Here is a 27811-nt window from a genome sequence, read left to right as displayed (position 1 = left end):
ACAATTGCAAATAACGCCTGGACAACATAGCCTATTATTAATGTAATTTGATTGGTTCGCTGAGCTAAGCTTGATGTTAGGTATGCAAAATTAACTTTCGGGCAGATTCGGATTTCAAAAAGACCCTTTTCCAATCATCTTAAAAAGCTGTTTTAGCACTTATTTTACACCAAATCGACGTTAGCATTATATATAAGAGGTAAGTAAGCATATTGCACGTTATATTTATTAGTATTTTGCCTCTAAAACCCAAGTAGAGTGTAGGCCCAATACCTGATTAATTCTCGTAAATGTTCGGACTGAAGATAAAGCCTCAACTAGGATGCGTTTACGGTCTAAATTTTAATATGCAAAAATGGCGGATGGACTGGCTCAGAACATGGAAGAAAGAACAGGTAGATTTGCTTTTACATATTCATATTTTCGATTTTAGCATAATTCATTAGAGTTTTAAAAACTTGTGAGTGATTCATCGATGACCAATTTGATGGTTTAAAAACATTATAGAAAGGTTTTTAAAACCTAAAAACGTAGCATTTTCGCTCTTGTTTTTGTTAAGAACAGCAGCATTCAACGAGAATTAAGTAACAAAACCTTGAACGATTTCGCAAAAATCTAACACAAAGCAAAAAGGTTGATAGCAGCCGACCGGGCGGGTGACACTTAAATAGGCGTCGATTAGCAGAGCTTATTAGGCCTAGCCTCCTAGACATTGGGGCTAGCATTAGCAATTATTGAATAATATTAATATGCTGGTGTGTTACTGTTCCTAGTTTATACTACTACACTAGCCTAGATTAGCTAGGCCTGAGATTATAATATTATTTTTTCTGTCTTTTAATTTGTGTAAATCATTTTAAAAAAACAAACAACAAAATGTATATTTTTATGACCCGGGTCCCCTATATTTTAATTTGCATAAATTTGAATAAAGATTTAGACCTAACTAATTAAAATTCTTTTTTTTTTGCAAGTTTAAAGTTCTGCATTAAAATTCTAATCCTTGAATTGAAATCAGATTTTTAGTCCAAAATAATTTCTAAATTTCTATAAACATTAAAAACTAACCTGTATAATATTAATAAAACTACCTAGCCTACTGTATTCTGAATTAAAGACAAACATGATGCAACAAACAATGACTTGTTTACCAAAAAGAAAAATTGTAATATTTTCAAAACACTCACGTTTTGTATGTAATGCAATGGATGGATTTTGGTTTATCTTTCAATTTATTTTATTATTTATAAATGATATTCTTCTTTCAGAGTATGGCCAAAATATTTGAAAGCTGTCTTTCCACCCTAGCCTAATAATATAATACTTCGCCTATTAAAAGATACCGTCATTAATTTTCCCCTTATTTAATTACATGACCACCTAAAATGTGTGTTTCCTTTTTAATCCAAATATTTATTCTTTCAGAATATTTTTTAAAATGAACCAAGTTTGTTACAGTATTTGTGATAGATTACAACGTCCTTTAAATGCCAGAATATTTAATTTAATAAATATGGTAGTAAAATAAATCAAAGAAAATTAGTAAAAATATATGAATCCTAAAATGGAGAGTAAATGAAAGTAATAAATTGGTTAAGATTGTTTTCTGGATGTAATTAGGTTTACAGTATCCTTCTATCCTTTTAATACTAGGATGTAAGAAAATTGTTTTTGTTTTAAGAAGTTTTGTCTATATTATTGAGCTGATTTTAGTTTTATTAATAATTTATAACCATCATAAAATGAATATGCTTGCGATATATGGCTGTTACACTATTTTGTACACAAGCTTTGTTTGAATAGAGCATGGAGCGTTGTGCCTGCATATTCATATTAACTTATCACAGTAGTCAATGTACACAGTACATCCCTTGTGAGGCCTCTCCTATCTCATTATCATTTATGCCTGTCAGGCATTCAAAACAGCTTTCTTTATTTATATTACGTAGTCAGCCAATCTGCCTCGTTCGGTCTGCTATTGTTTGCTGGAGTGTAATGTTCAAGGAAAGTTAATTATATATTCGCTATCTTTATTCTTATCAAAAGAAATATATCAAGAAGAAGATTAAAAGATCATTTGCAGAAAAAATAATAGACAAATCACAAACACTAATTAACATTAAAAATACAAACGTTAACATATTACAATGTGTAATATATACAGTGTATTTTATAAACCATGTTTGTTAACAAAATACTTTTTTAAAATTGTTATTTAGAAAAAAAATTATTATTTGTTTGTACTACTATTTGTGTCATCTATTTTAAGTATCATAAAATATATTTAAAATAAACCAAAAATAATGAATTAATATTTTACATTTGTTATTAATTAAAAAAATAATGCAAATTAATAATAATGATGTACTGTATTTTGTAACTAAACCATCATATACAATCCTCTAATTTTACAATGTTTTGTTATTAAAAAAAACAAAATTAAAGTCCTTAAAAATATCCATACTCCAAAAATTTTTGAATATGCATGAATTTACCATATGCATAAGAGCTGTTGTTTATTCAGGCTTATGAAACTTTTGATGAAAGGAATTCATTGAAGCGCGCAAAAGGTGACTGACTAAGGTCACGCTCACTAGCAAACAATGGCTATATAAAGGTGCTGCAGCTATACACAATTGTATGTTTATGAAGAATCAGTTGTGAAAACTTGTTTCTTTGTGATTGTTATGACAATAGGCTAGTTGCCACTCTGCTGCTGTGTTTGAATATATTATGTTGTCATAATTTACTAGTTATGTATTTGCTGAACTCTAAATTTAAAGACAGATTTAGAATCAGGAATTTCCATTGATCTCTAAATAAATATATTTTAATTTGGAAATTTATTTTTTTGGACTTTAATCTCATTTAATCTATAAATTAGTTTTTAATTAAACGGTGAACATTAGATGGCTTTTAAAAGAATGTTTTTTAAAAGACAAATGTAATATATTTCTTTAAAAATCTACACTGTCGCAAAGAGTTTCAATAAATTATTCATGTACAAAGAAAAATAAAATGAACAGACGTGTTGACGAATATTTTAAAGTGTAAATTTGCCATCTTGAATATGCTTGGCAATGCATTGAAGTTACAAAATAGAGTCATGCATAATTCATGTCTACTTATGCATAATGCATGACTCATGTACAATATGCAGCACAACAGCTAACTTCATATCAATGCATGTAAGTTGCTGTATATCCATCTTGGATATGAATAAGGGGATATTATAAAACAACATTTAGTAGGAGAGAGGTATATAACATTTAGTAGCCCTAAACCAAAATAACATTATAATACTATTATGCTTTTATTCGTTAATTAACTCATGCATGAAGTTTATAGAATTATTGTTTTTATTTAATTTCTTCATTTAAATTTGTTAATGAATCAATTTTCTTATATTAAATGGCCATCAATATATTAGTTATTATAATAAACTCTGCTTTAATGACTAACAGTACATATTTCCAAAATTAACTACTATACTATATTCAAGGTAAAAACTAAATTAAACATTAGAATTTTAAATTAATTAACAATTTTCTGTTCATTTCTAAAAGGCTGTATATAATGTTCTGTGTCCCTATGTTAAAGAAAGTACAGTTACTGTAATATGAAACAAAACTACTTGATATTCATTAATTATTCATAATTTGAAATTTAATTCCAAGGACAGTACCCACTCTTAGATAATTATTCAATTTTACAAACTGTTCATGAATGTATAATTGAATTGAATCTAAGTTGCCATTTAACCCATTTTAGTTGTTGCAGTACATAAGGATTTGTGAACATTTTTTATTTCATTTTCTTGTAAACAATGGCATTTAAAAAATATATATCAATTTTTAAACTGAAAGTGAAATACCCAATAAGTTGTAGAACTGTATACAAACACAAACAGGACTCCCATACAGATAATAATTGTTTAAAGTCTTCAAAGTTTTGCTTTTGTGTACATGAATGGAGTAAAATAATTTAAATACCATTTTAAACAGTTATATTTCACTGTAAGTTAAGAAAATACTACATTAAACCAAACAAAATTGTTTTTACTGTGTGTACCTTACTGTACACAGGGATAGGTGTCAAAAAGGTATAGGTGCCGGGTGGGAACAAATATACTCTATGTACAGTAGCCACAGTTTTGAGTGGATTTGTTTTTACTGTGTGTACTTTACTGTACACAGGGATAGGTGTCAAAAAGGTATACTGTAGGTGCCGGGTGGGAACAAATATACTCTATGTACAGTAGCCGCAGTTTTGAGTGGATGTGTTGAAATTATTCTGAGTAGAAAAAGACTTCAAAGGTGGGGTGTCGCCATCTTCCTCCGCCCACCAGACATAAAAAAAGTATTTTTAAAAAAAATGTGAATTAATTTGCATCAGACTATACTATTCTAGCATATTGATTGGCAATAACACAAAACTGCTTTAAAGTAATATTTATCAGTTACAAGTAATTGCTTTAAAATTCATGGTCAGGCTACAGCAAATAGTAAATGCATATGCACAAGTAATTTATATGTAAATGAGTGTGATATTCAGTAGAAATGCCAGTGTCTGATATCATCAAATAGCTGGCTATTAGTGGCTTTGAATATGCAGTAAATGCTTTATGCAAATCAGTTTGTGAGGATTCTGTTGCTACTGCGTGGTTGCCATACTGTATATATCTACGCCGCCGTATCTTTATTTATTGCTAACCTTAGTAAACTAGATGTCATTGTGTTCGTGACTTTGTTACAACATCTTGGAACACAAATTTATTTTTGTTTAACTTTGGAACACTTGTAGATTATGCGTCAAGGTATGTTGATATTTACAACAAAATGTATTTTAATGTGTTTTATTTAATGCTTTTATATGTTTAAAAATTCTTTTTTTTGTTATTTTCGCTTTTTAAATACAGTACATTTTCTTTCATTCTAATCTAAGTTCTAATTTTAAGATAGGATATTATGGGATGAAATTATAATTATCATAACTCAAGTTTTTGGGTTTTTTTTCACGACGATATTTTCAGATTCATTTTTATGTTTTACAGGGACAATACCTGTATAGCATTTCATTTAATAAAAATAGTTGTTACTGTATTTGGTCAAATATGAAACAATTAAAGTTACTTACTACAGTACTTTATAGTTAGTTACTGTAGCTTTATTTCTATTACATTTTATTTACTGTTTGTGTTAAGTACATACTTCCTCATGAATTTGGTATTTAAAAAAAAAAGCAAGTAAATAAATTGAAAAAGTTTCTTAAACTTAAGATTTGCTTGTGTGTGTTTTTAATACAAATACTCTACTGTACTTTTGTTTTTGTTCTTCAGATATGAGTACAGATGCTACACAAGCAGACGGGCCAATCCCACTGAAGCTAGACTTAGCTGGTAAGAAACATCACTTGTTCAAATTAAACTACTATACTAATCAGTATTTTTACAGTTACTTTGTACTATAGACAGAGCAGAGTTTTTAACAGCATACTGTACCATATTTCCCTATTTTGAATAAATTAATCCAAAGACCATTTTTTTTGTAGAAAAGTGTGTTAATTATTCATTCTGTTCATGATGTACTGTAATTGAATTAGAGGTTTTTAATTTTAAGGATTAGCACTGAAAATGACAAATTTACACAAAAATAATAAATTAAGAGAACATTTGAGAATTTTTTAAGGACTAAAAATGAATTATAAGAATAGAAAAAAGTAAAGTGAGGGAGAATGTACTGTAGAAAATAAAATAAAAAAATTATCTTTAATAATTAATTTAATTTTTGTTAATATTCCAGGAAAGCAAGCTGTGAATGATGTACAGAATAGACAAGTTACTGTAAGTTACAATTCCTTATTTTTTTTAGCTCTGTCTACACTATCAAACCAGTTTGACAAAAAGAGGGTGATATGCCCCATATGATAGTGATATTCTTAAAATGGTACAGTAGTGATATGACATCATCATGTCCATATATGGGCACATCACATTTTTTTGTCACATAAAGTTTGATAGTGTAGAGAAAACGTAAACAATCACTACAAAATTATTCTATTATTTTTTCAATAACAGGATTTTAATTTGTTTCAAAATAGTTTAATAAGTTGCATTAGTCAAGGTCTACAATAAATACTAAAATAATAGCTAAATAATTGTTGAAAGGTAAACAAAATGTGGCTACTGCAATCATTGTCAATTTGTTTGTGACAATGACCACTTCTTTTATTTTCTTTGTGAGTGATGAAAAAAACAAAATAACAACACAAAGTTTGTGATCTATACTGTATGTTTTCCAGCTAGCACTTTTAAATATTATTTGTGTATTTTGACAGGCACAACCACACGTCCAGCAACAGGTATTAATGCAAGGTGTTACTGTACTACCCCATCCTACTGCAGCCGCCGCTGCTGCAACTATTGTTACCAATGGAAATCAAGTGACTGGTTCGCTCCAAATGGAAGTCAATGATGAGACACAAGCGGCACCCAAAAATGCTGTATGTTATTTTATTCTCCTTCTATAATACACTAATCTATTTATGTGTTTTTGTTCCATCGATTCATTAATTTTTTTTCCCCCCAATCAACTGTAATCTCAAGGTTCACCACTTGTTTTTGCACTGTTTAGATGCAGAATAAGCACTCTCTGTAATATAAACCTATCAATACCCCTACAAAATAGAACATGACTGTTCTTGGTTCTTTAAGTCCACACCCCTGACTTAGCCCACTATTGTATAAAGGTGTTAAGTATATGAATGAATTGTCTTTGACAGGTTGAAACAATCACAGCAGTGTCACAGGGACAACAAGTAGTGCAAGTACAGACTCAACCCCAAGCCTTGTCACTACCCACACAGACAGTGGTACAACCAATGCTACAGTCACAGCTACATGCGCAGCCTATACTACAGGCCATTCAACAGCCACTAGCCCTTACTCAAACACTAACACAGCAGCAGCTTCAGCTACTCCAGCAGCAGGCTAACGCCGCTGCTCAGGTACAAGTTGTCCGGGTAAGTAATCTCCCAATAGCTTCTGTTAAGCTCTGTCTACACTATCAAACTTGATGTGACAAAGAAAATGTGATGTGTCCATATATGGACATGATGGAAACATATCACTACCATATTTATGCATATATACCATATTTGGGTACATCACACTTTTTTTGTCAAACTAGTAGTAATAGTGTAGTGTAGACAGAGCTTAAGGTTACCCTTTCAAAACACACAGTAGGTTGCTAACATCGCACTTTTGTGTGATGTGCACTCACACGGTGTGAGTTTTGTGAAAGGGGTATAATACAGAATCAACTTGGTTTTTCCCCAAGCATGTATCTCAAATTTATAAACAAATTTTATAAAACACAATACAATAATGCATATTATATTATTATTTGTTACATTATTTTATATTTTAAATAGTTTTGTTTTCTATTATCCCTTTGTTTGAATTGTTCATTACAAATATCTATCTTCATTTCATAAGGCTCATATCATCATTCCTTGTTTTCGTAATTCCCTTTAGTCCAATTCCCATGCTGTATCATTCCAGAATGTATTATTTTATTTATAGCTGCCAACAGTTGCATATCTTGCAACCACAAGCTGCTCCATCAGCAGCAGCAGCCCACTAATGCTGTACCTGCTAGCAATCTTTTTCCATGTGCTTTGTTTCCTAGTCAACATATTCCTGACATTTTTATCATTTTATTTATATCCCATGTACTCTATTCCCTAGGCTCCAGCAGCCCAGCAGTTGCAGATTCTGCAACAGCAAGCTGCAACTCAACCTCAGGTGCAGGTTGTCAGGGTGAGCTTTATTTCATCCATCCTCTTCTTGCTATGGTTTCCAAATCATGCTTTTAGTTTTTGTAGTTTTTAAACATTGTTTTTCTTGCTGTATGTTGTTTGCTTGGCTTATCAACTTTTTCCTTTATGCATTCAATTTAAATGCATGTTTTTTCTTCTATGATAGATTTCAACATATTTCAATTCTTTGTGCATGTTTTTTGATTGCTGCTTCTTTTTTCCTGTTTTTACTTTAAATAGTATTTCAAATCTTGGTAAAAATAATAGTTCAACTTTTAACTTGAAAGGGCATAAGCTTAAGATGTGAGAAGATACCAAATATCTTAGATGGTACCATGGCCACTTGTATACAGTAATGATTTAGTTCCAACATTTTACCCTGTCAGCTTGCCTTGCATGTTGTACACTTTTGTACTAACGTTGTTACCTGGTGCATTTAAAACACAATGCATTACAGTACTTGGTAAAAATGTTATCACTCATACAGTTGGGTCATGGAATTTTAATGATTTTCATATCTATGTCCAGAATTAAAGCTTTTGTGGTGGGGTGGTAGACAAAGGGTGGGGGTTGGGGCTTTAACTTGACTGTGACAAGTGGAATGTTTATTCAGTGCATGTTACACAACCGCTGCAGTTCAATAAATGACCGTCCCAAAATGATATATCGCTAACCATGTTGAGTTACCTTCTGTACTTCACATCCACAGTATGTAATTTAATACTGAAAAATGTAAATACTTAAAAAACTAGAGTTTAAACTGCTCAGAAGACCTCCATCCTCTTAAATTAAGTCCATATGAAGTTATTTAATTATTGTAAATGTTTCCAGTTTTTTATGGAAATTAATCTCTAATGGTATTTTTTTTAATACATTTGCTTTTGGCAAGGTTGTATTATGCAAATTTTCTTCATGAATTATGCATGAAAGGGTGATTTTTCAACAACCTTTTACTGCAATGAAGTTCATGCATATGATGCATAATTATTGTGAATAAATTAGCATATTTCTTTTACAGTAGCTTCTGTACATCAATAATATTTAGTGCAATTTAATACAAACTGTACTACTAGCTATGTTGTACTGTTGCTATTAGAAGATAGAGGGAGAGGGGTTTGTACAATGTGATATGGAAGTCCAGAAATGCATTTTGGCTGGGTTAATAGAGTTTGTCTTGTGAGGGAGCGAGGGAGAGAGAAATAAAGTGAAAGCTACACTTATTTAAAAGAATGATTTAGTATGAAGAAGTGAGCAAGGAGTAGTTTAAAGAATTAATGAAGAAGAAAAGATAATAATTGAGAAGGAAAGGAATAATATGAGCAATGGTTTTGAAAATAATAATTAATTAAAAATAATTATGATTTGGCTAAATTTAATTGCTTTACAACATTCCCTTTCTAACTGTGGCAGAAGAATTACACAAAATGTTACATAATACCTTGTTTCTACAAGTGTTACAATCACCTGCCTTTCCCCCCTCTGCTTTTATCTTACCTTGTTCATAATTTGTTCCTTGGACCTCACAAATAAAGCTTTGCTTTACAGTGGGGTACTTTTTTTTCTAAAGATTTTAGTTTTTATTTTGACAAATAAATTGATTTAAAATCCTAATAAAACGTTATTGAATGTTAATTATTTAATCTACTTATTGGTTTATAAATTTGGATGTGGATTAAATTTAAAGATGTTTAAAAGATTACTGGCACACTTAATGTTTTAAGTCTGAACTTGGAATTAATGAATCTGTCTGCAAATCTTTGAATTTCAATTTGCAAAAAAAAAAAAAAATGAAAAATGAAATATTCATGATATTACTAAAGCACTTAATTATAAAACAAATTAATTATGGAAAATAATGAAGTCGGTTGCAAGGTAATGGATAAAAGTGAATAATTATTTTATGAAATGTTTTAAGTAATATGTTTAATAAATTTGGTCTGTGTTCTTATTAGAGCAAGGCATGCTTAGGTTTCAGTCTTTACTCTTATTGGGGAGAAGGTTTTGGTCTGCTTACAGAGAATATTAAACAAATTAATTGGTCCCTAATGGTGATGTATAATGTACCTTTTATATGCCAATTTTGAAAAAAAAATGATGAAATGTAATTGAAGTAGTAAAAACCTGAGAAACTTTGGGCATGTGCTTAGACCATTGGGTAAATCCAATTTGATAAAACAACTTGTTTAACCCTTGGTAGTGGCGTACTGTACAGTTGAAACAGTTGATAGTTACAACCCTGGCACTAGGTCAGAATTGATTCCTGGAACTTTGGAAGGCAAACATGGTAACCACCAAGCTACGCTGGCATAGCTAGAAAAACACAAACAAACAATTGTTATGATCACTATTTTCATACCATACATTTGTGCATATGACCATGGAGATTATTTCTCCATGATCGAGTATTACAAATATTGATGGCATTATCATCACTTTTAAAAGGTAAAATCAGAATAATAATACTGTTTATATTAATTGAATACAAACAGCAGCCTCTTTCAGAAATCATGAACTTGGATTGGAAGGCAAGCATGGTAACCACCAAGCTACGCCATAATGGCTAAAACACAAAACAAACAAATTGTTATGATCACTATTTTTATACATAATACTGTTTATATTTATTGAATACAAACAGCAGCCTCTTTCAGAAATCTCCAGGATGTGGTGTAATACTTATATTGATAAAGAACATCCAAGTTATGAAGCAGAAGAATCTCCAACTAAGGTGTACATTTAAATGTTGCCACATCATGTTCTGTAATGTTTCTAATATTATATTGTAAACTTACTCAAAAACTAACATTTTAGTCTAAGTAGACATGGTTTGTGCCGTTTCGGTAGCCATACCATGGTTTGTGCTGTAAAGTACCGTACCATAACAACACAGTTAATTCTTCATATTTTTTTTTAGTATCGTTTAGTATATGTACACAATTTTCATTTTAAACTTTTAAAATCAATTTTCATCACACTGTTTTATTTCATATCCATTTTATTGTTTTTGAGAATCTTTGTTTAAAGTTGTCTGTTCATATTTTAAACGTTTATTTAAATTAACAACCCTAAGTTTGCTAATTAAGATCACAGTCCTGGTTGATAGTGTTTGAGAGGTCCCCATCTCCCATCAGGACTGACTGTGTTTATGTGTATCTTTGTGAGACTGTAATAAATATAATATTTAAAATCCCATTTTATTACTGTACATTAGAATACTCCTTTGGGTAACCCATATTTAGCTGTGAATCGAGTGAGTTAATACACTAAACACTACTTACTCTTAGGCCAACACCTATTTACAGTAGGAGATATCTACTTAAGAATTAAACATTCAGCTTACATTTGTGATTTAGATTAAACCTCTAAATATGATAGTAAAAGGTATAATACATCTGTACATATATTTAATTGAAATTTTTTATTTATTCAACAATCGATTTAATTTACTTTTAAAATAGATGATGTTCTAATTTAAAAATCCATTAATACTAAAGTTATAAATAAATTAAATTTTATTTTTTGAAATAAATTGTTAGTTGAAATAAAATATTTTCAATTAATGAAATATTAAATATGGATTACATTTACCAAATAAATGAGAATAAAATCCACTTAAAGATATTGCTATTAATTTTATCTGATCTACTTAAGATGAAATTCTAATATTAATTAACAAAGCTATTAGGTATTAGTAACTACTCAAGGCCAGTAGTCACTTTTTCTTACACTTTTCCCCCAATCAATGCAGATAAAAGCATTTTTTTTTTTTTTTTTTAGACAAATGATCATCCTCTAAATGTAGTTTTCCATAGTATTCTCAAAAATATGTTTTTCGTCCATGTTTATATAAGGTATTGAACAACCATTCATGTGCTCTCCTTTAATTCCCCTTCCCCCTTTTATTGTCCCCTGCCCCCTTTAATGTCCCCCCTGCCCCCTTTTACTGTTCCCCTTCCATTTACTACCTGGTAATTGTCCCATCAGTTCCTTGCCTCAATACAACTTATTGATCACTCTATTCTCTACACTATATCTACACACATAGCATTGTTTGTTGGTAACTTTCATTTTTCTTCAGATCAATTCTAAAGTTTACCTTAAAGATTATTAATATTTGTCCCTGTAGTGGCAGTCTAAATAATTGCTTTTTATCGTTAGATAACGCCAATGTCATTAACGATCTTTGAATAAAATATTTAGTTTTTACTGCAACCTAGCCAATTCAATTTCATGAGATTAAGACTTTGAAATGAAAACCTTGAATATATACATGTTATATCTCCCATGCCATACATTAATAACAATATTATGGATATAAACAAGAATTAATGCAAATTTACTTATAAACTATTTTTAGCATGAATAGCAAAAAAAGAATTTTAATCTTTGAAAGTATTTAAATACAAACAAAATCTATCATCTTGTTTTAAGTACGGTAGTTAGCAAATGCTTTCAAAGTTGACTTTTAAGTATACCAAATTAAGCTTGCCAGTAAAGGTTTGCCATACACTAGTTACTATGCTGTTTCTATAGTCTTGTTTTAAGTGCATTAAAGTAGTTAGCAAATGCTTTCAAAGTTGACTTTTAAGTATACTAAATTAAGCTTGCCAGTAAATGTTTGTGGTACACTAGTTACTATGGTCTTTCCAAATAAAATAAGTTTAAAATGTCTATGTGCATTTTCATTAAAGGCAGGTGTACAGTAAAGTTAAGGTGAAAATAAAGTGCCACAACGGTGCTCCCAACTTGCCTAGCATTTTAAAGTTTATTTCCCTTTACCGCAAACCTGACTTTGCTATTATTTATTCACCATACATTACAAACCTTAACAATATTGACATGTTTGTTTTGTTCAATGCTGCATGTACAAACATAAACATTTTTTCTATTGAGCGCCGAGGAGTAGTTATTTTTATTTAAGGGGATTATACTGTAGGTTTGTGTTTCCTTCTATTAACATTCATCCAATTTTGATCTGCATTTGTGAGCAGGTGTGTACAAAATTTGCATATTTATTATCACGCTAATAAACTGTCTATAAAACCTCATAAACATGTTTACAAGCAAACATAGTCATTTTATTCAACTGTTAAAAAGAAAAGCAATGCATGCATAACATCTGTGGTTATGTAAAATTGGAATCATGAATACATGTATATTAAGAAATATTAATTTAAACCATCCTTTCTACATAAACGCCAAATGGGTAAACGTTTTGTTAAGCTCTGTCTACACTATCAAACTTTATGTGACAAAAAATCTGATGTGCCCATATATGGACATGATGATGTCATCACTACCATATTTGGGCATATCACACTTTTGTTGTCAAACTAGTTTGATAGTTTAGACAGAGCTTAAAAAATTAAAAAAACATATTTCTTTTTAAATGTCAAGTTATGGTTGTCAGAAGAGTCATTGTGACAGCATTTTAATATTGAAAGTAACTAAGTTTAAAAGTAGACAAGTAGATTTTGTGTTTTCATTGTTTTTATTCACTTCAACTAATCACAAAGCTTTTAAGTATTTGTCTTGGCATTGCTAAACCGCAGTATTTTGATAAGAACAACAAACTATAGACGACTCCAACCCCAGACGTTTTCTTTTAAATTGAAAACAATAGTCATTTGGCAAATGTACAATTCTTATTGAGCAATAATTTAAGTTATAATAAAATGTGAGGTTTATCATTTGTGGGTGTGGTTGTACCGGTTAGTGCGTTTATCGGCGTATTGGAGTTGATGTTGTTGGATGTATTTTGTGTTTACTTGGTGAGTTAGTTAGTAAATTAAATAGTTAATTATTTTATAATTTTATTCATTTGTTTTTAAACTTTACTTCATGCATTCTTTTTTGCACATAATTCACTTGAACAATTTAGTAGTAAATGAAATGTATGTGCAATGTATAAATGTATTTCTTTCATTTAATTGTTATAATAATTAATAATAATAATCAGCACTATTAAATAAAGTGTTATTTTTAAGTACACTGCCTCCATGTTTTCTCCATCCTAATATTAACTCTATTAAGAAACCATATTTACCACATGTTGCACTACAACATTACAAAATTTTGCACTTTCAAAGTTAAATTTCATTATAACTTTTTTTAAATTTTATCAAAACAGTATCTGTAATTTCAGACCACATATTAATGAACCTATTCTTTTTTAATGAATAATAATTATCTCCACTATCAAGGTTTTATTATACATTATTATTTTGCACTTTATTGAAATAGTAATTTTGTACTTGAGTTGAAAATTTAAATATTAATAAAATCTATTATATTAAGGAATACTCCTATTGAAAATTAGTAGGTGTATTCACTTAAAGATATATTTTCCCCCAAAATCATGAAAAATAAAGAATCAAATAAAATCAGACTTGGAGTTTGCCATTTTGTAGTTTTAATGAAAGTTATTCACTTCCATAGAAAAAAATGAACAAAAACAATGATTTCATATTTAAAAAGAAAAAAATAAACAGTTCAATTTCACCAAAAATTATTTTTTGCTTTAAATTATACTATAGATTTTCAGGTAAAATAGTTTTTTTTGACGATCCAAAATCAAATTATTTTTTCAGGGAAACAATCTTTAATGTTTAATCTGTACTAAAACAATCCCTTAAACATTTATAGATTACATTCTCAATTGGTAAAACAATTTTTTTTATTAATTTCTTCATCATTCATTATATTGTAGATTGATTAACTTTCAAAATTCTTGTTGCAGATGCTAGGCCAGCAAGTTCCGCTAGCTGGGGCGCAAGTCCAGCAGTTCTCTGCCTCAGACCTTCAGCAACTACAGCAACAACTTCAACAACAAAACACAGGCCTACAACAGTATGTGTTTCTTCAAACACCTGGACAGGTATGCATTTATTTATTTATTTTCCCAACCAACAGTGAATTTAATTTTAATGGTTACACTTATTTTCAAAATGTTTTATCTAAAATGTCTATTTTCATGTTAAGTTTATGATTAGCAAAGTTCCATTTTTTTGTTACCCCCTCTGATGAATTTGATTATTTGCTTCTTTTCATAACACCCTTTCCCTCCCCCACTTCCTCCTATGTGGTATTTCTTTTTTTCACCATGTTTCAAGTTTTCTTACAATTTAATTTTATTAAATTTAAAAAAACAAAAAAAAACAAAACATTTTAAAGCTTGGTTCCCATTGGACGCAACAACATACTTGCACGACCAATAACAAGTAATACTTGAATTACTTTACATTGATGCGTTGCATCTTAAGCTCTGTCTACACTATCAAACTTTATGTGATGTGCCCATATATGGGCACGATGACATCATATCACTGCCCTATTTGGGCACATCACACTTTTTTGATAGTGTAGACAGAGCTTTAGTGGAAACCAAGCTTAAATGAGCATTTAACAATTAACATCATCTACTAAATTAAACACTAATATAGTTATGTAAATTGATTTACAATAATGATTATGCTTTATTATTAACTAAAATGCATGTTTACACTAACAACGAAATTATAAGATCGCTCATTTAATTCGGAGGGAAATTTTACCACCAAAAAAAGTTATACTGAACTATTTGTGTAAACTGTAGCATCCTTGCATGTACAACCCAAGCCCCTCCGTTACACTCGCTACCATTGGCTGTGTATCTGTGTGATTCCATGTATTGACCAATCATATGCATGCTTTATTTGATGCCTTTAGATGCCTGCCAACATGCAACAACAACTGTTACTACAGCAACAAGCCCAGCAACAAAGCTTGCTGCAACAAACACAAGCTGGTATGCTTCAACAGGTAGTACAGCTAATGTTTTATAATAAATCTTACGTACCTTACTCATTTTTATAGCCTTCATAAAAAGTGTATTTCTTTTCCGACCCAGTCATTTATAGAATCGCGTATAGACCTCCTTTTAATTATCGAAATAAGCAGCTTATGTATTTATTATCAGTAAAACCAAAAGTTCTGTCTACACTATCAAACATGTGATAAAAAAATGTGATGTCCATAACATGATGATGTCATATCACTACCATATTTGGGCATATCACTACCACATTTGGGCATATCACTACCATATTTGGGAAAACCAGTATATTGCTGCTGCAATCATTATATATTGCTTCTATAGATAACACACTCATTATCCACACTTTATGATAAATGAATGCAACCATACATTATTTTATATGCATGCTATGTCATGTTAACAACACACCATCATTGCTATGTAGCCTTTTATTTTTAATTTGAATGCATATTTAAAGCTCTGTCTACACTATCAAACTTTATGTGACAAAAAAATGTGATGTGCCCATGGACATGATGATGTCATAACACTACCATATATGGACACATCACACTTTTTTTGTCAAATAGTTTGATAGTGTAGACAGAGCTTAAGGTAATAATGGTATTTGTATACTATATTCTCAGAATATCAAATCATTTTAAATAACTAATGAAAACTATGATAATAATTAACCTACATAAATAAATGCAATAACTTTGTCATGCATACTACTACCTGATAAGGTGATCATTCACTATCAAGCTAGTACTGAAATGAATTTAATATTATATTAATATCTGTAGCTGAAGATGACAAATAAAAACCTATGCTGTATAAAGCTCATCCTAGTGTAACCCACAATGGTTCATGCAAAGGTGTTTATGTTATGATCCTTGAATGTAAACCCACTTTCTAAATGCAAAGGCATCAATATGTGATGATCCTCAAATGTAAACCCACTTTCTAAATGCAAAGGCATCAATATGTGATGATCCTCGAATGTAAACCCACTTTATAAATGCAAAGGCATTAATATGTGGTGATCCTCGAATGTAAACCCACTTTCCAAATTCAAAGGGATCAATATGTGATGATCCTCGAATGTAAGCCCACTTTCTAAATCCAAAGGCATCAGTATGTGATGATCCTAAAATGTAAACCCACTTTCTAAATGCAAAGGCATCAATATGTGATGATCCTCGAATGTAAGCCCACATTCCAAATTAAATATTGCATTCTACAGGGTAGGCCGCATTCAATAGATTAATAATTGACATAATTAAATATGCTGTTAATCTAATTCTGCTTGTTGAGTTGTTTTCTAATTCTTGTTAATGTTACAATAATTATGTTGCTACAAATATATAATTATTTTATTATCAACATTACATTATGGTATTTTCTACCCTTTCCTTGCCATGTATGTTAAACTCATAATTTATGCATTGATTGGTTTGTACACGCCTTGCATACACATTTTCATTTACACCATTATAAAGTTGGTGGTAGTGTAGCAAAGGTTATAAAACATGATACTATAACACAAACTGCAGAACAAGTTAGGCAAATTATTATGATTCAAAATACATTCAACAAATTAAGTTTCAAAATTGGTTGGTGTTGTTTTATATTATAATTTATCAAAATTTTAGTAAACTCTCTAATGTCATCATGGTGTTAATGTTTTAAGTAACATTCTTTTTTTCAGTTTACTACAAGTCAAGCAAACCTGCTTCAAGGTCAAACCTTAATCGGAGGTCAATCAATTATACCGACTGCAACTATAGCTACCGGTACATCATCGGCACCAACTGCAGCAACCATCGTGACACCAACGGTGCAAACGGCAGCGGTAATACAGCAGCAACAACAACAACAGCAGATACAAGTACAAGCTAAAGCACCTACAATAAGTGAAGAACCAACGGATTTAGAAGAGCTAGAACAGTTTGCGAGAGAGTTTAAACAAAGAAGGATTAAATTGGGATTCACTCAGGTAAGAAGAGTCTTATTTAAACTGTTAATGAGTATTATTTATTTGTTGACCATGCAGCTTTGAATTGATGGCACTTTAACAATATGTGGTGCGGTCCCCCCAAAAAACACAAAAAAAATATAACATATTGAGAAAAAACAGAAACATTTATAATTTGTTTGTTTGCATCCATAGGGAGATGTAGGATTGGCCATGGGCAAACTATACGGCAATGACTTCAGTCAAACAACTATATCAAGATTTGAAGCATTAAATTTAAGTTTTAAGAACATGTGCAAGTTAAAACCGCTTCTACAAAAATGGCTTGAGGATGCGGACTCGACCGTTGCAAACCCAGCTCTGCTCGGATCCCCGCATAGTACGCCCGACGGCATTGGCAGGAGACGTAAAAAACGCACTAGTATTGAAACTAACGTACGAGTAGCTCTTGAGAAAAGTTTCTTAAATAACCCAAAGCCAACATCAGAGGAGATACAGTTGTTAGGTAACTCACTCGGCATGGAGAAGGAAGTCGTACGTGTTTGGTTCTGCAACAGAAGACAAAAAGAAAAACGTATAAACCCGCCAAATTCACCATTTAGTCATGGTGGACTGCTTTCCCCCGGGCTATCCACTCAATCATTGATTAGTCCGCAGTCTACCATGTTAACGAACATTACAGGAGGAAGCCAATTGGCTACGTCCGTTCCAAATTCAAATACCATTCCAGGTCTGACCCAGATTGCAACATCGTCTGTGCCCTCGCAAGTACTACCCTCTGGATTCATGCTCAATGTACCGCTTAACTTTGCTGTAAATCCCGTTGCAACTTCCGCTACCTCAACGAACACTAATACAGCCATGAATTTGGCTGCTGCTAATGCAGTTGCAAATGCTGCTGGACTTACGCTCGCACCGAGCAATCTACCAATCTCATTGGCTACGTCGTTAGCCAATGGTAACCCTCAAATGGTGATAGCAAATACGCAGGGTAATACGAACACAATTCAAACAGCCTCGATTCCAGTATCTCAGGTACAAAGTCACATCATCACAGCCGCACCTATATCGTCGGCACCTGTAGTAACGCAAGTATCATCAGCAAGTAAATAAATCGACAGGTGCCAAACTAGTGTCGCCAAGTAAATGACTATTTTTGACGAGTGCCAAACTACCTTACTGTCGTCCTCATCGGTATTATAATAGAGGTTGTGCGCACGTATTCTCTTGCTGTTTGTGAGTTGATTACAAACATATCAGGTGTTGTTTGTGTTTGAGCCTCTTAGGAAAGATTGATAGTGAATATACCTTGATGTTTAGCTTGTCAAACCATAATGTGATTATTGGCTGTTTTCTACTGGGATATGTATCACAAATTTTTATTCATTATAGGAAATCAAAATTAGTAAAATGATCATGATTTTAAAATGTGCATTTTTAAATCATGCTGATTTTAGATAATTTTTAAAACTTATCAGTGACTTTTAAGCTATTGATGTGACCCGGTTTTAACAAAAGTCAACAAAAAATGATTATTTCAATATTACACAACATTACTACTTATCAACTATCTTTAATTTCCATTTTAAAGGAAAGAAAATAACTTGAAATTGTCAATCAATACTCTTGAACTAATCTCATCTGCATTCATTAGCTTAAAGCTCTGTCTATACTATCAAACTAGTTTGACAAAAACAGTGTGATGTGCCCAAATATGCCTAAATATGGTAGATATGACATCATCATGTCCATATATGGGCACATCACATTTTGTTGTCACATATAGTTTGAGATTATTGCAAATTTGAATACATAGCTATTTACTAATAAAATTCCTTTACTTCCATTATTTTGTTGATTTATCCACCTATTTGCTGTACAGTTTATCTTTTGTTGATTTAAAATGAATGAAATACTATTTTAAATTCTTTATTTTCTATTGTATATATAGAACAAGAGTGTTTTTAGTTTTTGTGTTAAAGAAAATTATTTATCAGTTTGTCATTAGTTACTCTAATATCAGTATTTATTTAATCTTTATTTTAAATATTAGATTTTAGTTGCTTAGCAACTTAAAATGCCTGCAGAAATTATCCGTGAACTTTGACCTCATAATGTTGTCCCATTGAAACAATAATTACGAAAATGTACTGTAGCCTGCTGAAGGAAAGTTTCATTTCAATCCAATTGATAGCAAACTCATGATCATGGATATATGTAATATTTTGGAATTCTTAAATCATATATCATCACATTTATTTTATTTTGAGAAGTTGTATAAGTAACATTTGACTGAATGGTAGTCAAATTAATGAATGATGAATTAAGTGAGCCTCCTCAGAAGGTGCTTAAACAGGATTAATACTGGTATTTAATCCAGTTATAACTGGTATTTTTGTTTGGTTGTTTTCAAGAGACAATATATTCTTTTAATCTTCATAAAACTATTGTCTTGAAATGAAACATTCCAGAATGTAATGTAAATGTTTTATAAGATGTAAAGAGTGTAAGTTGCCAATGTACAGTTCTGTCATGTTTTATCTATTTTAAGTGTAATATTTTTAAAATGAGAAACCATTTCAATTTAAGTTTATCTTACCAGGAACAGTTTATATAGATTAGTATTATGTTCATTACACTGTTAACTCTCTTCAATTGGCATGCCTCTAATGGTTTAAGCGTCATGAAAACAAAACATTGACGTTTGATTTAATTTGCAGGACCAGAACCATGCCGAAACAACAGATGTGAAAGACCCTTTACAGTTCAAAAAATGTTTGACTTTTATTCTTAAAAATGGGATGAATTACCATAGTTAGTGCATCAGTTTCTTTTATTGTATATCAATATATTCATTTTAAATATGATTATTTTTTTCACATCCTGGTTTTGCCTCACAATTTGATAATTATGAATAGAATGAACTGCTGTATTTGATACAGTTTGATATCAGTCTAATTGAGAATATGATTGATAGTTTTCACAATGTTTACTGATAAAATCTTGTGTGAATTACCAAGGGAGTTTTTGATTACCAACGACCTAACTAGGTCAGGTCAATTGATGCGTTGTCGGTCGTTGTCTGGACCTAGAAACCGTCAAAACTGTGTCGACCTGTGGAATGAAAAACTTGTCCTTATATGGACATACATTGGTCATTGGTCGAAAGCTCCTTATTAATAACACTTTATACTTCATCATGTTTTGTAAAGCTCTGTCTACACTATCAAACTAGTTTTACAAAAAAAGTGTGATGTGACCAAATATGGTATATGATTAAATATGGTAGTGATATGACGTCATCGTGTCCATATATGGGCACATCACATATTTTGTCACATAAAGTTTGATAGTGTAGACAGAGCTTAAGAACATTGACAGTAGAAATAATATTTTAATGTCAGATTATGAATGTTATTAGCATACTAATCGTGGTATAGAACCAGCTTGGGAAAAAGGGCTGCACCGAATTGTTGAGTAATGTTTATGGAACATGTTACTGCTAAGTTGGTTGGTTGCATGGTCGCATTCATTATACAATGAAACCAGGTGGTGTAATAAAGATATTTGTGACCATTGCAAATTTTATTTAAACAGATCAATTTAAATAAATTAATTTATTCATAATTAATACAGGATTGTTGTTGAAACGATTTAGAGATAAACAACTGGTTTATGCAACAATTGCTAATGTTTTATAAATAAATTTAATTATTCACAATTAATTTAAATTGCTTGAACAAACTAGAGGTGAATACAAGTTCTGATATCAATTGAGAATGTTTTATTTAAATATATTTATTTATTAACCAATAGATTTATTTATTCTCCAATCATTTTCTTGTTAATCAAAAAAGTATCTTAATTTATATTTTGTATTCAGAATGTTACCTCTTTCAAGTAATTGATTCTGTTATTTTTTATTGATTTTTTTTTTAAAGGGAGAGTTTTTATTTAAAATTTCCATTGTATATTTGTTTAAATAATCCAGAATTTTCCTTTTTGTGTAATATTTTTTAAGTCATGTTGTTCATTTAGGCTCAATCCTTTTTAGAAAATTAAAATTGACTGAAGTTTTGTACATGTTTTACAATCTTTTCCTAAGCTCAAAAATCACTCAAAATATGAACTTTAAAAATTACACCAAGTGAGAGAAGAAAAAGGAAAATGGTTCTGGCAGCTTTACCTCCCACAATTCCTTGCACCAAGTGCCATAGAACAAAATTTAGACACACAAGATGAAAGCATGAACGACTCAGCCAACGATGTGTGAGTATAATTTCCCATTAACTATTTGTCACAATTTTCCTTCAAAAAATATTTTTTGTAAACACAATTATTATAATATTGCTGTGTGACTAAAAAAATATATTCACCCCATTCTATTTGTAACATTACATTTTAATAAACAAGAGGGCACTATATATATTTTTTCCAAACTTTTTATTTACCTTACAGCAGATAAATACAGTATTTAATAATTTTAATTACAAATACTAGATTATTGTACTAAAAGTTGAATTGTATTCGTCACATTTGTTGTAACATTTTTCATCCCTTCTTGCCGTGATGCCCTTTGTACAGCGTATGACGTCTATTATAAATTACTTTCTTCAAACACTATATATTTGTATAGCAGTCATTTTATGTAAATTATCAGTACTATAGTTATGTTGGCACACTCTGTGTACCTCCTTCTTCTTCCGCTGCTTTATCCTGTGTTTTATTCCATCCTTCTAATCCCTTTGGTAATGACGTGTCTTCTTCAAATCCCCCCGTACCTTCAACAAATTCCTCATAAGTAGATTTTTCAGTAAATGGTCTTTTGCCGAGTAGTTCAACCATGTCTTCTTTGTTTAGCACTTCTTGATCTAATAATCTTTTGGCAACCTGTCCACAAGAATTAAATTAAAATTATTCAATTATTGTTTTAGACAATATAGGTTAAGAATTTATTTATTCCACCTATTTGTGTATGTTAATTCTGTTTTATTTAGAACTGAGAAGAAGTGCTTAAGTTTTAGTAGCATCATAGGAGAAGGAATAGTACCAACATAATGAATTAGTACTACCACACGTTAGATTAGTACCAACATAACGAATTACAATAGTACTGTAGCACCACACATTGATTTAGTATCACCAGTATTTTATTATAAATACAACGGCAATGTTGGAATTTGATCCACGCAAGTGTAACTCGAGGGCCTAGCAATGCCTCTGATGGTAAACAGGGCTTAGAAGATAAAGAGGACTTCCTCTGTGAGTACAATTTTTATTTACCTTTTCAATATCTTCTTTATGTTGCGTCAATAGATCCATTGTCCTATTGTACGCATCACTGATCAGGTTACGAACTTCCTGGTCAATGAGGCGTGCAGTTTCTTCGCTGTATGGTTTGTCCATCACTAGCTCACCTTGTTGTGGAAGATCAAACGATACGTTGCCTACCTTTTCATTCATACCAAATTGGACTACCTATAAAAGACCATTACTATCACATATTATCAATTGTTAATTAGAAAAAGTCAATAGACCACCAGGAAGACCAAAAGGAAACTGGATAAACCAAATAAAAAAAGATTTAAAAGGAAAAAATGTAGACTTTAGCACAATGACAAACCATCCTGCCCAAAACAAATAAATATGGAAACAAATCATGGAAAGCGTAATGTCTGAATGACGGAAAACGTTTCAGGAGAGGAGAGATCATTAAGTATTGTAATCCAATGTATCTTATTGATTGACTCAATAATTGGACAGTCTATAACACAGAACATAAAAAGCATATTCAATGTAATACAGTAATAATGGTAATAGCAGATGAAATAACACAATCTGTATTCACTGACCTGAGCATATGCACTCTGTGTGACCTTCTTCAGGTCATCCTGCGCTCCCGTCGTAATCCTGTTGAAGAAAATTTGCTCGGAGACTCGTCCTCCTAACGTCATGCACATACGGTCAAGCATCTGCTCTTTGGTGAATAGAAACTGCTCTTTGGGAAGGTATTGAGCGTAACCTAGACCTTTACCACGAGGTATGATGGAAACCTGTAAGAACATACAGTATGTCTTTAACAGCTTTAAGCAAGGGTTTTATTTCCTATGAGCTACTTAAAATTAAATTTTAATGGGCCATATTTATTTATTTATATTTACACCTTGTTTGTACTTATGATTGTGACAATGCAAGGATGCAGTACGTCTATTGTTTACCTTTAATAGTGGATCAGCATGCTCCAAGTACCAGCCTGCAACCGCATGGCCTGCTTCATGGTATGCCACCGTCTTCTTCTCCTCTGGCTGCAACACCTGTGTCTTCTTTTCCAAGCCAGCTACAACTCTTTCAATGGCCTGTTCAAAGTGTTTTCCCAGAATGCTATCATTCCCAAACCTGGCAGCTATCAAGGCCGCTTCATTGCACACATTAGCGATATCAGCTCCTAAAATTACAACCTATAGTTAGTATCCATTTATTCTCATTTGTCTCTCGCATAATTTTTGTTGATAGAGGGCGACATTACCTGTGAATCCTGGTGTTAATGCAGCCAGCTTTCTGCTGCTCGCATCTTTATCTACATTTGTCTTCAATGGCTTCAGATGAACCTTGAAAATGGAAGCTCTGAAAATATGAAGATGATAAAACTGACAATGATTACATTTCTTATCTTGCCTCCTAAATCTGTTCCAGTATTCATTTACAACACCAGCAGGCATTTTGATCTTAGATTCCAAGTATAGGTATGACACGCTATGTGTGCCAAATTGTTTTTCTTTTTATGAATATTAAGCCGACCCTAGACTACCTAGCCGCTATTATGTCCTTAGAATGCAATGATATCCACTATTCCATACCTTCCTTTGATGTCTGGTGCACCGATATATATTTGACGATCAAATCTCCCTGGACGGAGAAGAGCAGGATCCAATATATCAGGTCTGTTGGTACCGGCCAACACCACTACGTTAGTTGTTGTATTAAAGCCTAAAAGATGATTTTAAATCATTAATTTTGTGTTTATTAGCCGAAATCCAAACTGAACCTTCATATTTAATACCACATTTTGTAATTAAAAATGGAAGCCTGTAATAACAAAAATGTCCAAAAGGAAATACTAACCGTCTAATTCCACCAGAAGTTGGTTGAGGGTGTTCTCCTGTTCACTCTGACCTCCAAAGTTACCCTTACCACGCTTCCTACCAACTGCATCGATTTCATCAATGAATAGGATACACGGGGCATTTTTACGTGCCATGGCGAACATGTCACGTACACGTGATGGACCAACACCAACGAACATCTCCTGAAACTCTGAACCGTTGACAGTGATGAATGGAACGTTAGCTTCACCTGCTGTTGCTTTTGCTAGTAATGTTTTACCTGTTCCTGGAGGGCCTGATAGCACTGCTCCCTGCAAACAAACAGTAGATTGACAAAAACAATGTGATATGCCTAAATATGGTAGTGATATTCCCAAATATGGTAGTGATATGACATCATCATGTCCATATATGGGCACATCACATTTTTTTGTCACATAGAGTTTGATAGTGAGACAGAGCTTAAGTTATTTAAATACAGATAATCTTGAGAAGCCATTGTAAAGTAAACAAAATCTAGTAGACTTAAAATCATTTTTACCTTTGGTATTTTAGCGCCTAAGTCCAAATACTGTTGAGGATTTTTAAGAAAATTAACAAACTCCATAATTTCCAGCTTAGCTTCTTCGCAACCAGCCACATCCCTGTAAAAATAGTGCAAAAACTATTATAAATGAAAAGTTTGCGATACTATGGAGATAATCCACTGTCTCTCTCTAGTACTCTATTTGGTACCAGCATCCTCATCCTCCTCCCATGAAGAGGGCGCTCTCTCATACCATCATCTGCACTCGCTTTATACATTTTCTTACCTAAACCTGATGCCAACATCCTCTTTAATTATCCTAGCAGTTGATTCACCAAAACCAAATATTCCACCTTTCTTGCCTCCTTTGCCAGCAACTGCTCCCGCTGAATTGCGAAATATATAAAAGAAGAATCCGATGATGAGGGCCGTGGGTATTAAACTCAACAAGAATGACCTAGAGAGTAAATAAAGAAAAAAAATGATACATGGTTTATTACAAACAACACAGCTATGTCTTCACTCAGTTTATAAGCCTCTTTGATATCTCCAAAATCTATGTCATAACAAATTATTGTCTAAGACCACAAACTTACCCGTCACTCTCTGTGCTGTAGAGTATTGACAGCTGATTGGCTGGTTCAATACCTAACGTTTCCTGAGCAGTTTCTAAATTCCTTTCAAATGTATCAACACTACCAATATTGAAATAAACATAACGCTAAAAGCAACAAAATAAAGATAATCAGAATATAAATATTTAAATTTAAAAAGATAATTATACAAGGGAAAACCAATTTTACTGTAATTACTATCAGGCCATGATTGAGAGGTGGCTACTCTGACTCACTCAGGCCATGATTGAGAGGTGGTTACTCTGACTCACTCAGGCCATGATTGAGAGGTGGCTACTCTGACTCACTCAGGCCATGATTGAGAGGTGGCTACCCTGACTCACTCAGGAGCAGGAACTAGGCTAAATGATGCCAAAATACTGCATGTTTAATACTGATACTGCAGGGCTTCTTTCCTATGATCTGAACCCCTTCCCTTCCTGTACTTGAATGTAACCTTACCCCTTTTGAATGTCCTGGTTTCAGCCAAGCTCTAACATATCTCTTGTTTACAACTTCAACCTTTTCAACCTAAAGAAACAAACACATATTTCAATCAATTTTTAAAGTAAAGAAATTCTAAATTCTGAGTCATTCATTAAACATTCTATAAAGATGCATAATAAAATGATTAGTTCATAATCACCAGCTTTGATTATTTCAATTCTTCTTTAAATTTATATTTTGTTTTATCTTTACAGAGAATAATGTTCAATGTATAACATTCCACTGACTTCTTGATTTGAAATATGCATAATAATAATAAGACAAGAAGTCTGCCTAAACTATAATGGTAAATAAACTTGTCATTACCTGGCCAGCATTTAAATAATCATTAACAAATTCTTTCCATGTAATCTCATGAGCTGAGCCTCCCATCATCATCCAGCCTACTCCAACAGCCCCTGCCACTGTCACTGCCATACTTATTAATAATTGCTGTTTATTTTTATCATCAATGGGTGTTTTACCCCCACCACCGCCACTCCCTGCCCGGGAGCCGCCGCCACTCCATAGTGTGTTCCAGAAATCGGTTTCTTTCTTGCTTGACTTTTTTGCTGGATCACTGCTTCTACTCGGGGTTGTTTTTGGAACATCTAAAAAAAAGAAATTGTCTTTTTTTATTATCTTTATTGTTGAAATTAACATTATAATATTTATTTCGTAATCAGTGTGCATATAATAATGATGGTAATAATGTACATGATATTGGCTATCATAAACATGGGGATTCATTTTAAAGATTATAATGTCTTACCTTTTTTTGATGGGGCCTTCTTATTTCCACCTTGAAAAAACTTCTCAAAACCTTTGGGTGGTTTGGAGCAGAATGCTTTCCATTTTGTTAGTAAACTTGATACTTGTGATGAATTGAAGACAAATCCAAATAAAGAAGATTCACTGCCAATCTTTATTAAAAAATAATGATTAAGATGTTTTATAAACTGTCCAAAAATCCTGTCAAATAAAATAGATAGTGTATACTATATCATCCATAATTCATATGTTTATGCACAGAACATCATTGCATCATCTCTCTATCTATATATTGGAACCCCTTGAGCTTGAATTAAATCAGTTTAGTTTAGGCCTCTTCCAGTCCAATTATAATATTTTACCAATAAATCAATTTATTAAATATAAATATAATAGTTAATTCGGTAGTGTAAAGTCGTCGAGGCTAGGCCCCCTTACTTACCACATTAGCAGCTATCGGTAGAGATTCAGCACGCACATACGATGTCCTTGGCCTTGTCTGGTGCTGGATTGCTCTTCTTGCAGATAACTGGCGAGTAGTTTCTACACATCTTTTAAAATGAAACTGAACATTTTTGCTTCGGTATGCCATTTTTACCTTTAATTTGAAATCAAAGTTAACAACTTGTTCATATTGTGCCCTACTTTAATTGCATAAAAAGCATGAATTTGCGATTTATATTTGCAGTTATTGCTAGGCCTCCGTTTTCATGGATCACC

The 27811-nt window shown here is 31.8% G+C and overlaps 2 protein-coding genes across 5 annotated transcripts; one reads left to right on the top strand and one right to left on the bottom strand.

Annotated features, from left to right (window-relative positions):
- Positions 1-90: 90 nt before the first annotated feature.
- LOC144850647 (POU domain, class 2, transcription factor 1-like) lies at positions 91-21404 on the top strand. 4 transcript variants are annotated; one of them, XM_078707993.1, is made up of 9 exons: positions 91-199; positions 5339-5398; positions 5802-5842; positions 6337-6501; positions 6781-7020; positions 14558-14695; positions 15526-15618; positions 17325-17612; positions 17787-21404. In XM_078707993.1, the coding sequence occupies exons 2-9, from the start codon at positions 5341-5343 to the stop codon at positions 18702-18704; spliced, it is 1941 nt and encodes a 646-aa protein (XP_078564119.1). In that variant the 5' UTR covers positions 91-199; positions 5339-5340; the 3' UTR covers positions 18705-21404. The 4 variants fall into 4 exon arrangements, with proteins under 4 accessions (XP_078564119.1, XP_078564117.1, XP_078564120.1 ...); XM_078707991.1 differs by lacking the exon at positions 91-199 and adding an exon at positions 219-395; XM_078707992.1 differs by lacking the exon at positions 91-199 and adding an exon at positions 4494-4816.
- A 504-nt stretch (positions 21405-21908) lies between these two features.
- Positions 21909-27809, bottom strand: LOC144849960 (mitochondrial inner membrane m-AAA protease component AFG3L2-like). Its single transcript, XM_078707096.1, has 14 exons — positions 27534-27809; positions 27093-27243; positions 26648-26931; positions 26297-26365; positions 25817-25941; positions 25507-25677; positions 25236-25338; positions 24714-25005; positions 24449-24578; positions 24118-24215; positions 23810-24036; positions 23444-23644; positions 22875-23069; positions 21909-22481 (listed from the first exon to the last, which is right to left on the bottom strand). The coding sequence occupies exons 1-14, from the start codon at positions 27681-27683 to the stop codon at positions 22260-22262; spliced, it is 2418 nt and encodes an 805-aa protein (XP_078563222.1). The 5' UTR covers positions 27684-27809; the 3' UTR covers positions 21909-22259.
- Positions 27810-27811: the final 2 nt, after the last annotated feature.

This window comes from Antedon bifida, chromosome 8, assembly GCF_963402885.1.
Source record: "Antedon bifida chromosome 8, ecAntBifi1.1, whole genome shotgun sequence".
NCBI classification, from domain to species: Eukaryota; Metazoa; Echinodermata; class Crinoidea; order Comatulida; family Antedonidae; genus Antedon; species Antedon bifida.
Note: the sequence above shows the minus strand (reverse complement) of the source record. Positions and strands in the feature narration are given on the sequence as shown.

Bases quoted from the DNA above. Each gene is read 5' to 3' on its own strand.
- LOC144850647 (XM_078707991.1), top strand. From the start codon at position 356: ATGGCGGATGGACTGGCTCAGAACATGGAAGAAAGAACAG. The intron at 5,843-6,336 runs GTAAGTTACAAT...GTATTTTGACAG, and splicing joins TACAGAATAGACAAGTTACT to GCACAACCACACGTCCAGCA. The intron at 15,619-17,324 runs GTAGTACAGCTA...TCTTTTTTTCAG, and splicing joins AAGCTGGTATGCTTCAACAG to TTTACTACAAGTCAAGCAAA.
- LOC144849960 (XM_078707096.1), bottom strand. From the start codon at position 27,683: ATGGCATACCGAAGCAAAAATGTTCAGTTTCATTTTAAAAGATGTGTA. The intron at 25,339-25,506 runs GTAAGAAAATGT...CTATTTTTACAG, and splicing joins GATGTTGGCATCAGGTTTAG to GGATGTGGCTGGTTGCGAAG. The intron at 25,006-25,235 runs GTAAAAATGATT...GTTTGTTTGCAG, and splicing joins TAGGCGCTAAAATACCAAAG to GGAGCAGTGCTATCAGGCCC.